Consider the following 15,118-nt stretch of genomic DNA (forward strand, 5'->3'; position numbering starts at 1 on the left):
CGAGGGCCTTTCTGTGCGGAGTTTGCATGTTCTCCCCGTGTCCGCGTGGGTTTCCTCCGGGTGCTCCGGTTTCCCCCACAGTCCAAAGACATGCAGGTTAGGTTAACTGGTGACTCTAAATTGAGCGTAGGTGTGAATGTGAGTGTGAATGGTTGTCTGTGTCTATGTGTCAGCCCTGTGATGACCTGGCGACTTGTCCAGGGTGTACCCCGCCTTTCACCCATAGTCAGCTGGGATAGGCTCCAGCTTGCCTGCGACCCTGTAGAACAGGATAAAGCAGCTACAGATAATGAGATGAGACTTGGACATGAACACTGGGGGCTCAAGACTGGACTCGGACTCGAGGTTTAGTGACTTGACTACAACCGTGGTATGTTCCCTTCCTGTCCTTTTTTCCTTCAGTTTTGTCCATTATACTGATCCAAATCATCAGTCAACCAAGCTAATCTACAACTCTTCAAAATAAACTATAAAGGATGCAATTAAACAGTGTAATTCTTTCGGAAATTTGACAATACTCCAAAAAAACTACATCCGTCCAGGCCAAACTACAACACTGCAAAATAAAACGCACAGAGCTTAATATAAATTAAGCTACAATGGTCCAAGCTTGAATACGATTCTTCAGAATAAAACAGAAAAGCTTTGAAACAAACGTGTAACACTCCAAAACCGTAAAACTACAGCCCCAGCTAAACTGCGCCATTCCAAACCAAATCAAAACATCCCAAAATAAACTACAACTATAGTGAGCTATAGCTGTGAGCTAAACTACAACAGCATTCCAAAATGAACTACATCGCTCAAATGTAAACTCCAACAATTACAAGCCAAGCTACCTCAATACAAAGTTAAACCACATTTCAACATAAACTACATTATAAGCTACAAAAAAATGCAACATCCCAAACTAACTACAGCACGCTGATATAAATTACAACACTGTAACCAAAAATCCAACATAAACAAAAACATTCCAGTATAAATTACAACGCTCCAAGCTAAACGACAAACTATAACAATATCACGTTAAACTACGCCATTTAAATGCAAACTACAATGTTGCTCTACAAACTACAACATTCAAAGCACTCACATTCACACCTACGGTCAATTTAGAGTCACCAGTTAACCTAACCTGCATGTCTTTGGACTGTGGGGGAAACCGGAGCACCCGGAGGAAACCCACGCGGACACGGGGAGAACATGCAAACTCCGCACAGAAAGGCCCTCGCCGGCCACGGGGCTCGAACCCGGACCTTCTTGCTGTGAGGCGACAGCGCTAACCACTACACCACCGTGCCGCCCTACAACATTCTAAGCTAAAAAGTATATCATTCTAAACTCAACTACCAATACACACCAATATAAACTACAACATTCTACTGTAGACTTTCCAAAGTAAACTCAAATATTCCAAGCTAAACTATATCACTCCAACATAAACTACAATAAATGCAAGTCAAACTACAACAACGACATTTCAGTGTAGCTAAACTACATCACTCCAACCTAAACTACAAGAACAGCAGGCCAAAATACAAAGATCCAATGTAAACTACAACATTTCTTTACAAAATGAAAATTTTCTAAGCTAAACTACGGCGCTCTAGTAATATGCACTTAAATACAACATTCTAATATTATAAGCCACAACATTCCAGTTTTAAAAATAACGCCAGTGAGCCAGTATAAACTACAACAATCAAAAAAACAACACTCTGATTTAAAACTACGATATGCAGCAGCGCAAAATGCATCACAGCAGTTTAAGTTAATATAATATACAGTACATATATGTACACAAGTGTTTTACTGGGAGATACACCACTCGTATTTTTCAGATGAACTACATCCCGGACATCGAGAAAGACAACCATGACATATTTTAAATAATGTTGTCTGGTGTTGAGTGGTATATCAGATATATTCCATTCAGCTAGCATGATACTGAATGAATTGAAGACGAGTAGCTGAATGGAATATATCTGATATACCACAAAAAAAAGCCAGCCAATATTATTATTATTATTATTATTATTATTATTATTATTATACCGTATATACACATTCCTTTCGGGTGTTTAACGCGTCTTTCTCTTTCAAAATTCTCTCAAAATCTTCTGTATTTAACGAAGCAAACCTGGCAGCCATGTTTGTTTACAAATTGTCCCAGTCACTCACTAGCACGGAAGTTTTACGTCTCCGACGTGTGACATCATGTTGTCTTGACAACCATGCAATATCGTAAACCATATTCAACGCTCATTGTTCATTGGGTAGAGTGACGTAATACACGTAGGATATGCGATATGCTAACAATATTGCATGCTATCGAACCAAATAAATGAAACTCGCTAGAAGGGAAAAGAACACGTTTTTATTCCATCGAAAAAGTGTCCTGTATGTATAATAATTCTGGATATTTCACTCCGATGACGTCACTCCCAGTGTTTTCCCACTGACTGGACGCAAGTTTTCAAAATCATGAACCGGTTCAAATTTAAACTTTTGATTAACTTGCTTTTTTTTTTTTAATGGACGTGTCCATATAATATAAAGAACATTACACAGTGGCGTGAAGAAATGATATGAAGTTTATCTTCTCGTGTTGAAAAATGTATCACTCTTTTGCTTCACTAGGGATATATACATTCACCACTCGAAGATAAACTTTATATCTTCGCACCACCGTGTAATATCCTTTATTTATTTTTTTCGCGGTCCAGTTTCCATCAAATCCTGCGCTCTGATTGGCTGGCGAGCGGGTCCATATCCTACGATACGGACCCCGGTTACGGACCTCTGGCGACTCGCTCGTTCACAACAACAAACATAGTAGCATTTTTTGTCAACATTTATCTTTTTTATAAGATTTATTTATAAGATTATCAAAAATCTTATACATTTTTGCCAGCATTTCTCAGGAGAATAGCATTAATTTTGCAGCATGGATAGCGATAACGACAGTGTTCACAGCGAAAGCGAGTTTTACTACCGAGGAAGAAGAAATAAAAGAAAACATTTCAGGAGAAAGCTGAAAACCTGCAACTGTTGCTAACGCTGAGCAAAAACTTGGCTGAATCCTGAATAACTCCTATTTGTATAAATAGGGGACTACATAGGCGGCAAAATGTAGTTTTTTTTTCCTGCCATGGAAGTGCACTTGTATACCGAGGAGGAAGCAATTTGCATTACAGCCGTGAATGAGGATTCAAAATGGCGGCTCGGCTCGGTTTTCCCTTTCGGGCACTCTCGTTTTCTGTTAGAATTTGGTAAAGAAAAAAAATATATATATTATTTACCAGCTTAAGGTCGGTCCGTATGGTGAAATACCGTGACCTCGGCCTTGAATACCGACCTCGGCCCAGAGGGCCTCGCTCAGTACTTTCAAGACCTCGGTCACGATATTTCACCATACGGACCTCCCAGCTGGTAAATAACATATATATATTTAGCCACTGTCTAAACACGAAGCTCCCGATGAGTGTAAAATGTGTTAGTAAATAATCCCACATTATTTTTTAAAAAGCAAATTAAAAATAAGTGCTGGATAAAACCCATCTATCTTATGTAAATAAAGATACAAATTTCAGTGTCCAGTGATCAAGTGTTTATGAGATACTGTACATTACCCTGCACTTATGATCAGGTTCCCTTTGGTGGTAAACGTACATTGTTCATACGTATGGTCGCAAAAGCCATCAAAAATCAGGTCTATACATTACCACATTCTCTTAAGTATGAAGCTTCGCTACGGGGGCAGGAAACTCTACTATAACACACTAGATAATACTCCAATGTAACCTACAAAGTAAAACTCTACTCCAAGCTAACCTAGAATTCCTCAAACTCATATTATATATATATATATATATATATATATATATATATATATATATATATATATATACACACACACACACACACACACACACACATATATATATATATATACACACACACACACACACCACTCTAAATTTAACTACAAATTTGAAAGCTAACCTACAACAGTCCAAGCTAAAACAACACTCCTAGGTATATCGGTACCCCAGGATAACCTACAACACTAAACAGTTTCACTCATGTCACTGTCTGCCTCTCCGTGTACTGGCTCACCTGTACGTTCCTCTTGGTGATCTGTTGGCTGATGTGCACTTTGCCTGCGCTAAGCTCGACGCCCGACAGCGACACCAACGCCTCTCCAATTACGTCATCACGGGCAAAGCGGTCGAAGCTCAGCACCAGGAAATGCAGTGTCAGGTCAGCCAGGGCACTGAAGGAAACACCATAGAAGGTAAACGTCTCGTCAAACGATGGCTCCAGGGTCTTCCTCATCACACGGGTCTTTACGTGATGCTTCTTCTCAGGCAGGATGCTCATCTTCACATATGGGTCTGAGCTGCCTGTCTGCTCATTAATGGCTGGGAGACCTCGTGCACCTACAATCGTCACCACCAGCGCCTTTTTGGGGAAGTTGTAGTCAATGGCGAGATCTAGAGTGCCTAATGAGGGCGAGTCAAGGCTGAACGGAGTCAGGGTCTTATTGGACGAGTCACAGCTGCTGCTGCTTTCAGAACAGCAGTAATTGGCCCGGATTGGCAGCGCTCGCTCCAGCTTTGGGGGTACCAGGTGGTTCATCTGCAAATGCGCATGACCCTCAACGTCAGAATCGTGACTCCGCTGCCATGCTGATGACTTCCGGCCCACTCGTATGATCTTGTTGGCATTGCTGAGGGTCTCAGGGTAGATGCTGATGCCCTTGAGCATGTGGATGAACTTTAACGGTGGGTCGGTGGGTGAGTCGAATGGGCCGTTGCTTAACTTAAACGTCATTCTGCGATACTGACGCTGGCAGCAAGTCCAGAGGAAGATCACCACCGTCACTGTGACGACCAGGACACCCGCACCAAGAAATCCTGCCAAGACTGGGGACACCTCTGCATTACAAAGAGAGAGACAGAGGTCAAATATATATTATATATTATAATACGTTTATTTAATATTTAAAGTGTATTATATAAATATAATATTTTGTATAATGTACTACATATAATACAATATGTACAGGAGTCGGCATGTCAACATAAATTTGGTTCATGGTACTAATTTGGTCACAGTCACAAGCTGAAACTAAGCAGATCATCACAGCCATGATGTTATTCACCGTAATGCACAACCTCGATTGTTCCACTGCCAGTAAATAACAACGTTACATCCCAACAATGAAATGGAAACAAAATCACAGTACCTAACCCAGCTAGTAAAGCTGGTGTATTGGTGTACAGTTTAGAGTGATGTAGGAAAACATATATACGGTATTACTTTCTTTCAGTTTTTGTTACTTTTTAGTGATATCACTCAAACCTTTATGATAATCCACACTGGCACTGATGCAGCTACAACAGTCCAAGCTAGCTTACAACATTCAAAAACAAAGTACAACTGTCCAAGCTAACAGAAGGCATGCCCAGCTAGAGAGGAATACTCTAAGCTAACCTAGAACACTTAAGCAATAACAGTCCAGGCCAATCAATAAGGCACCAAGCTAATACCATGCACACTTAACACTAACATACAATATTCCAAGCAAATACACCACACTCCAAACTAAGGTACAATATTCCAAACTAATACACCACACTCCAAATTAAGGTACAATATTCGAAGCTAATATACCACACTCCAAACTAAGGTACGGTACAATATTCCAAGCAAATACACCACACTCCAAACTAAGGTACAATATTCCAAGCAAATACACCACACTCCAAACTAAGGTACAATATTCCAAGCAAATACACCACACTCCAAAGTAAGGGTCAATATTCCAAGCAAATACACCACACTCCAAAGTAAGGGTCAATATTCCAAGCAAATACACCACACTCCAAACTAAGGGTCAATATTCCAAACAAATACACCACACTCCAAAGTAAGGGTCAATATTCCAAACAAATACACCACACTGCAAACTAAAGTACAATATTCCAAGCAAATACACCACACTCCAAAGTAAGGGTCAATATTCCAAGCAAATACACCACACTCCAAACTAAGGTACAATATTCCAAACTAATACACCACACTCCAAACTAAGGGTCAATATTCCAAACTAATACACCACACCCCAAACTAAGGTACAATATTCTAAGCTAATACACCACACTCCAAACTAAGGTACAATATTCCAAGCAAATACACCACACTCCAAAGTAAGGGTCAATATTCCAAGCAAATACACCACACTCCAAACTAAGGGTCAATATTCCAAGCAAATACACCACACTCCAAAGTAAGGGTCAATATTCCAAACAAATACACCACACTCCAAACTAAGGTACAATATTCTAAGCTAATACACCACACTCCAAACTAAGGTACAATATTCCAAGCAAATACACCACACTCCAAAGTAAGGGTCAATATTCCAAACAAATACACCACACTCCAAACTAAGGTACAATATTCTAAGCTAATACACCACACTCCAAACTAAGGTACAATATTCCAAGTAAATACACCACGCTCCAAACTAAGGTACAATATTCCAAGTAAATACACCACACTCCAAACTAAGGTACAATATTCCAAGTAAATACACCACACTTCAAAGTAACATACAATATTCTATCCACATTCACTGGATATGAGCAACCGTGCACTCTGATTGGCCACTCTACTACTAGGATATCACCTCATATACCGTGAGTAGAGAAAAACAAAATGGCGGAGCGTATTGCTGAACCAACCGAGGACGAAATAAAAACTCTGCTCAAAAATAAAAAAACCCAAAATACAAAAAAGCAATAAAAATATGGCATGAAACTATTTGATGGTAAGAACGTACCTTTTTTTATTTTTCAAGAATTATTATTATCGCATCTCATCTCATCTCATTATCTCTAGCTGCTTTATCCTGTTCTACAGGGTCGCAGGCAAGCTGGAGCCTATCCCAGCTGACTACGGGTGAAAGGCGGGGTACACCCTGGACAAGTCGCCAGGTCATCACAGGGCTGACACATAGACACAGACAACCATTCACACTCACATTCACACCTACGCTCAATTTAGAGTCACCAGTTAGCCTAACCTGCATGTCTTTGGACTGTGGGGGAAACCGGAGCACCCGGAGGAAACCCACGCGGACACGGGGAGAACATGCAAACTCCGCACAGAAAGGCCCTCGCCGGCCACGGGGCTCGAACCCGGACCTTCTTGCTGTGAGGCGACAGCGCTAACCACTACACCACCGTGCCGCCCCACATATTTACTGTACAAGAAAAAAAGTCTAAAGACAAGGTTTTAGACAAGGCATCATATGTCGTCATTATGGGATATACACGGGGTTGTCATATGTCGTCATTTAGAGATATACACGGGGTCGTTATATGTCGTCATTAAGGGGTAAAGAGTTAAAACTAAACAGAACGAAAATTAAACTATACTTCTACACAATCCATAATCCTCCCAGATAAATATTTTACAGTATACATTTTACATTGGGCGGCACGGTGGTGTAGTGGTTAGCGCTGTCGCCTCACAGCAAGAAGGTCCGGGTTCGAGCCCCGTGGCCGGCGAGGGCCTTTCTGTGCGGAGTTTGCATGTTCTTCCCGTGTCCGCGTGGGTTTCCTCCGGGTGCTCCGGATTCCCCCACAGTCCAAAGACATGCAGGTTAGGTTAACTGGTGACTCTAAATTGACCGTAGGTGTGAATGTGAGTGTGAATGGTTGTCTGTGTCTATGTGTCAGCCCTGTGATGACCTGGCGACTTGTCCAGGGTGTACCCCGCCTTTCACCCATAGTCAGCTGGGATAGGCTCCAGCTTGCCCGCGACCCTGTAGAACAGGATAAAGCGGCTACAGAGAATGAGATGAGATGAGAATTATATCTATTACTCAAGCTGGAGGAATATATGTGGAACTGTTTTAATGTCCAACATTAAAAGATAGTATTTTTGTATGCTAGTAGAAATCGTGAGCATGAGAGTGTGAGCATCTGACCAGTTAGATGTGTGACAGAGATATTACACAGTTGCCTACGTGCGTGTCATTTCAGTTCTCATTCAACATTCGGTCTTATACACACGCAAATCAGCATCTTGTACCGAGTGTCATCGGTCACGTGATGACTTAAACATCCAGTTTGCGTGACGCCAAACTGGTAGCTATAAGCTTTTATTACTTGTGCGAAACTTGAAGCAAACCTCAGACACTCAGACATTACACCAGGAGTAAGACTGTGCACATTTCATTTTAACCCAAACATTTCCTTTAACCTCAGCAACTTTAAACATTTCTCTATTTCTTCCTTTAGAGCGTAAACAAAAAAGGCGAGGTTGCATGCTCAACACTCCGAGCTGCTTCCTGTCCTTTAGGGCGGCTGTTAATGCTGTTTAATGGGATGGATGCTGAGAGCAGCAGTTCTCTTTATGATTACGGACGCCCGATGAAGAGCGATCTGTCGGCGAATCACTCACCATAAAAATGCAGGCAGCTGAATTTAGGGAGTGTGTTTGTATTTATGGCTTAGTTACAGCAATAACGCATGTCTTCCAGATGTATCTGGCTCAATGCTTCACTGACGTGAGCTATCGGTCTTATTAAAACCAAACCGTCTCCAATTTCAACAGGTGTGGATATTAAGTTTAACCTGTCAGGTTGCTTATGAAGGTATGGGGAGCTAAACAGAACGTGAATAAACACAGACGTACATATCAAATATAAAATAAAATACAGAGAAGATATTACACAGTGGCGCGAACATATGAAGTTCATCTTCGAGTGGTGAATGTACAACCCCGATTCCAAAAAAGTTGGGACAAAGTATAAATTGTAAATAAAAACGGAATGCAATGATGTGGAAGTTTCAAAATTCCATATTTTATTCAGAATAGAACATAGATGACATATCAAATGTTTAAACTGAGAAAATGTATCATTTAAAGAGAAAAATTAGGTGATTTTAAATTTCATGACAACAACACATCTCAAAAAAGTTGGGACAAGGCCATGTTTACCACTGTGAGACATCCCCTTTTCTCTTTTCAACAGTCTGTAAACGTCTGGGGACTGAGGAGACAAGTTGCTCAAGTTTAGGGAGAGGAATGTTAACCCATTCTTGTCTAATGTAGGATTCTAGTTGCTCAACTGTCTTAGGTCTTTTTTGTCGTATCTTCCGTTTTATGATGCACCAAATGTTTCCTATGGGTGAAAGATCTGGACTGCAGGCTGGCCAGTTCAGTACCCGGACCCTTCTTCTACGCAGCCATGATGCTGTAATTGATGCAGTATGTGGTTTGGCATTGTCATGTTGGAAAATGCAAGGTCTTCCCTGAAAGAGACGTCGTCTGGATGGGAGCATATGTTGCTCTAGAACCTGGATATACCTTTCAGCATTGATGGCGTCTCTCCAGATGTGTAAGCTGCCCATGCCACACGCACTAATGCAACCCCATACCATCAGAGATGCAGGCTTCTGAACTGAGCGCTGATAACAACTTGGGTCGTCCTTCTCCTCTTTAGTCCGAATGACACGGCGTCCCTGACTTCCATAAAGAACTTCACATTTTGATTCGTCTGACCACAGAACAGTTTTCCACTTTGCCACAGTCCATTTTAAATGAGCCTTGGCCCAGAGAAGACGTCTGCGCTTCTGGATCATGTTTAGATACGGCTTCTTCTTTGAACTATAGAGTTTTAGCTGGCAACGGCGGATGGCACGGTGAATTGTGTTCACAGATAATGTTCTCTGGAAATATTCCTGAGCCCATTTTGTGATTTCCAATACAGAAGCATGCCTGTATGTGATGCAGTGCCGTCTAAGGGCCCGAAGATCACAGGCACCCAGTATGGTTTTCCGGCCTTGACCCTTACGCACAGAGATTCTTCCAGATTCTCTGAATCTTTTGATGATATTATGCACTGTAGATGATGATAAGTTCAAACTCTTTGCAATTTTACACTGTCGAACTCCTTTCTGATATTGCTCCACTATTTGTCGGCGCAGAATTAGGGGGATTGGTGATCCTCTTCCCATCTTTACTTCTGAGAGCCGCTGCCACTCCAAGATGCTCTTTTTATACCCAGTCATGTTAATGACCTATTGCCAACTGACCTAATGAGTTGCAATTTGGTCCTCCAGCTGTTCCTTTTTTGCACCTTTAACTTTTCCAGCCTCTTATGGCCCTTTTCCACTACCCTTTTTCAGCTCACTTCAGCTCGCTTCAGCTCACTTCAGCCCGACACGGCTCGCGTTTCGACTACCAAAAAACAGCACGACTCAGCTCGCTTCAGCCCTGCTTAGCCCCTAAAACTCGCATGGTTTTGGAGTGGGGCTGAAGCGAGCCAAAGCGAGCCGAGTGAGGCTGGGGGCGTGAGCAGACACTCCCCTGTGCACTGATTGGTGAGGAGGAGTGTCCTCACATGCCCACACATGCCCCGCGAGCACGCTGGGATCTGTAAACACCGTAAACCCGGAAGGAGAAGAATTACGAATTACCAGAATTTCTGAAGCCTTATGCGCCTCGCCTCATCTATACGCTCTTGCCAGTATCTGTTCGCGTTGTCGGTGACAACAAGCCACAGCACCAAGACCAGCAACACTAACGACTCCATGTCCTCCATGTTTATTGTTTACTCTCCGGGTCATGAGACTACCGCTTAAAAGCTCACTGATGTCACTGTTTGCGCTGCTTAACGACCTCACCTGACGTCCACCCAATGTGTCCACCCACTTCCAGCCAGCACGGTGGTAGTCGAAATGCAACTCCAACAGCCCCGCTCAGCTCGACTCAGCCCAACTCAGCACGGCACGGCTCAGCCCAACTCAGCCGCGTTTGTAGTGGAAAAGCGGCATTATTGCCCCTGTCCCAACTTTTTTGAGATGTGTTGTTGTCATGAAATTTCAAAATGTCTCACTTTCAACATTTGATATGTTGTCTATGTTCTATTGTGAATACAATATCAGTTTTTGAGATTTGTAAATTATTGCATTCCGTTTTTATTTACAATTTGTACTTTGTCCCAACTTTTTTGGAATCGGGGTTGTATATATCATGAGTGAGCAAAGCGAAATTAAAATTCATAGCTTCATATCTTCACGCCACTGTGTAATGGTCTTTATATTATATGGACACATCCACACAAAAAAAAAAAACACAAATTAATCATCCATCCATCCGTTATTCGTAGCCGCTTATCCTGTCCTACAGGGTCGCAGGCAAATTAATCAAAGGAATTTTAATTTTGAACCGGTTCGCCATTTTGACAACGCGCATCTAGTCAGCGGGAAAACACTGGGAGTGACGTCATCAGAGTGAAATATCAGGAATTATTATACATACAGGGCACTTTTTCAATCGAATAAAAACGTGTTCTATTCCATTCTAGCGGGTTTCATTCATTTGGTTTGACAGCATGCAATATTGTTAGCATATCGCTTATCCGATGTGTATTACGTCACTCTACCCAATGGAGAATGAGCGTTGAATATGGTTTACGATATTGCACGTTGTCAAGACAACATGACATCACACGTCGGAGCTCCTGCGAATATCCAATGACAAAACTGTGCATGCACAGAACTATTTCTTTGTCCACCGGTAAAGAGAAAAGACGAGGCTAATCCAGTGCTACTGCTAGGATTACCTGTGCTATAATTAAGCACTAAATAAATAAACCGAAAAGTGAAACTAAAGACACGGTGAACACCTGAAAGGCTACCAAAACTTCATTAGATATTCTTCACGCAAAGAGAAAAACTTACCAACGGACATTGAAAAACTGGAAAAGAGACATGTCAGAGACGCAAAACTTCCACGCTAGCGAGTGACTGTGACAAATTATAAACAAACATGGTTGCCAGGTTTGCTTCGTTAAAAGTGGAAGATTTTGAGAGAATTTTGGCTGCCAGGTCGCTCCGTTGTGTGTAGCTGTCGATGTTGATTTTAAAAGGAACTCAGTAAATTACACAGGGAAATGAATCCTTAAGTCTGAGTGAAAAACACTGTAGCAAGCATGCAGTGTGGAAGAAGAGTCTGGAGACAGAAATCTTAGTTTCTCGGTTGTTAGCTTGTGCTAGGAGCTCTCAGTAGCACTGGCTTTACTGCGCTAGCCTTGGTCTTCGCTAACACTACTGCTGAACGCTATGCCGGCTGGAAGGTGAGTATGCTGATATGAACAGAGTGTGTATGTATAATAATCTCATTCTCATCTCATCTCATTATCTCTAGCCGCTTTATCCTTCTACAGGGTCGCAGGCAAGCTGGAGCCTATCCCAGCTGACTACGGGCGAAAGGCGGGGTACACCCTGGACAAGTTGCCAGGTCATCACAGGGCTGACACATAGACACAGACAACCATTCACACTCACATTCACACCTACGCTCAATTTAGAGTCACCAGTTAACCTAACCTGCATGTCTTTGGACTGTGGGGGAAAACGGAGCACCCGGAGGAAACCCACGCGGACACGGGGAGAACATGCAAACTCCACACAGAAAGGCCCTCGCCGGCCCCGGGGCTCGAACCCAGGACCTTCTTGCTGTGAGGCGACAGCGCTAACCACTACACCACCGTGCCGCCCGATGTATAATAATAATAATAATAAAAATTAAAATAATAATAATAATAATAATATTGGCTGGCTTTTTTTCGTGGTATATCAGATACATTCCATTCAGCTACTCGTCTTTGTCAGTAAACCCTCTGAGACTGAGCAAACTACAAACATGGACACTCCAGACTACAACTCCAGAACACACAGCCCGCCTACTGAATCACAGCTGGCTCTCATTTCCTCAGTCACCTGTTCCTCCATATAAGCCCCATTCACAAACACTCCATTGCGAAGTATTGTCCTGATTTTCCAGTTCGTACCAAGCCTTGCATCTTTCTGACTGCTTCTTAGACTTCTGACCCTTGCTATTTCCTCCTCGCTTTCTCGCCCTTTGTCTCTTCTATGTTACGTTGTTCGCCGATCGCCCGACCCTCGCTAGTTTATGGACGCCGATTCCAGTCCCTCGATTTGGCTTTGTTGACTTTCTGCAATCTGTCTTCCTCCGCACATACGCAGGCATAAGTGCCAGCATTCTCACAGTCTTCGACTCGTTCAGTATCCTGCTAGCTGAATGGAATATATCTGATATCCCACTCAACACCAGCCAATATTATTTAAATATGTCACTCAGATCCGCGATGTATTTTGTCAGAAAAATGTGAGTTTTTCAACATGAGAAGATAAACTTCATATCTTCAAGCCAGAGTGTGATTTTTCTTTTTATTATATCGACACATTCACAAACAAAAAGTACCCAAGTTTATCAAAACAATTCATTGATTTAATCACAAGCGACATATAGAGATTTATGTCCCGGTTTTGGTTCTCCATGTCCCGGATGGAGCTCGGATGAAAAACACGAGTGGTGGATTTCCCAGTAAAACACCCGTGTGTATGTAATATAAGAGAGTGAGGGCTCGGTTTCTGTGTAGGTACAGGTATAATGTTGGTAACTTGTTTAATGTTTTCCTTTCCCTTTCAAAATCAGTCAGTGCATTTAAACCTTCAAATTTTGTCATTGTTTCTATAGTAACAACTTACACAGGGACTTGTACAGCAGATACGCTCCATAATTCATGAATAATAACAGACTGATTTTTAAAATGTGGTGTTATTTAAAGGTCCACTATGTAGGATTCAGTCGATTGCAACCAACTGAATGCCCCTCCCTTACCCCTCCCTTTCCAAGCGTGTAGTAGAACATACAGCGGCCATCAGGTACTTCCAGTACTTATATTCACACTCCCTTGCTTTTTCCTGTGCTAATTAATAAATACAATCCTCCATTTTTCAAAAAATTTGGGTTTTCAAACTTGTTCACGAGCACCAGCAAACACCGATTCCTCTTCTTTCTTCTTCTTGGTCTTCCTTTAGGATTCACACTGCCACTTGTAAAAACGTGGAACACAGAAGGTGCTCTCTAGAGGTTTGTCTGTTCTGGGCTACCGTAGTGGCGCACCATGGCGGCTCTGTGGAAGTGAACCCACACCCTGTGTAGATATAAAGGGCTCGTGTTAAGCTTATGAAAACATACTTATGAATACTATATTCCGTTTCTGCTAAAAGATCCCCTACACAGTCGTCATTGTCAGCTGTCTATCGCTAGCGATGATGACTGCTTCATTAGGATGCGCAGAAACGCAGATGGGCCACGAGGCCTGTGACAGAGTCCTCCGCTCCTACATAGTGGACCTTTAACAAAGAAAAACTTAAGGGGTGTTCACACGGCAACTTTTACTCCGGTGTAGCACCAGGGCTGCCCCGGTAGAGCGTTCACACGGTACAAAGTTATACCGGTGTAGCCCCTGAAAGCTGCTTAAACCGGAGCAAATCTAACCCTGCTCGGGAGGTGGTTTAAGAAATTTACTCCGGAGTAAATGCTAGTTTGCGGGGCAGCACCGATATAAAATGGGACGTCTGAACGCTACAGGGGTAGACTCGCTACGCGTGAGGAGAGTTGATTACATACGGGCATTGCATACTTTGCATCCTGGTATTTTGCGCTTCCAAAATGGCGAATATCAACAACAACAGAACTGCGTGTCTTCCAGTGTTGCCAGATTGGGCGGTTTTAAGTGCATTTTGGCGGATTTGAACATATTTTGGGCTGGAAAACGTCAGCAGTATCTGGCAACACTGGTGTCTTCATCCACGTTGTTTTCCTGGCTCTTGGTGATGCCATGACAACCGGGAAAAGGAAGTACATTTCATTTCCGCATTATTACTATCGTATAGCACGGTCACAAAAACTGCTGTGTGAACGCAAGTGGGGCTGCACCGGTGCTAACACGCTTCTCTCTAGTAAGCAGGTTGTGACGTGTGAACGCTCCACAAAATTTACACCGGTGTAAGATATATCGCAACAAAATACATCGGTGCAGCATCGATGCAAATATGTGCCGTGTGAACACCCCTAAACAGTGTAACTGATATGTTCATACGTTGATATTTTCTGTAAGGTGATGTGTTATTCAACCGTGAGTCGGCCTAGTGGTTATCGTGTCCACTTCTTGACCAGGACATTGTGAGTTCTACTTTCGGTTGGGTCATATTAAAGA

The 15,118-nt window shown here is 42.4% G+C and overlaps 1 protein-coding gene across 1 annotated transcript in view; it reads right to left on the reverse strand.

The window, feature by feature from the left end:
• syt11a (synaptotagmin XIa) overlaps window positions 1–15,118 on the reverse strand; it is a 43,494-nt gene that overhangs the window by 13,348 nt on the left and 15,028 nt on the right. Inside the window, exon 2 of the mRNA XM_060904028.1 lies at window positions 4,123–4,943. Within this exon, the coding sequence (XP_060760011.1) occupies window positions 4,123–4,943 (821 nt within the window). The remainder of the gene's footprint in view (window positions 1–4,122; window positions 4,944–15,118) is intronic.

This window comes from Neoarius graeffei, chromosome 22 (genome assembly GCF_027579695.1).
Source record: "Neoarius graeffei isolate fNeoGra1 chromosome 22, fNeoGra1.pri, whole genome shotgun sequence".
NCBI lineage: Eukaryota > Metazoa > Chordata > Actinopteri > Siluriformes > Ariidae > Neoarius > Neoarius graeffei.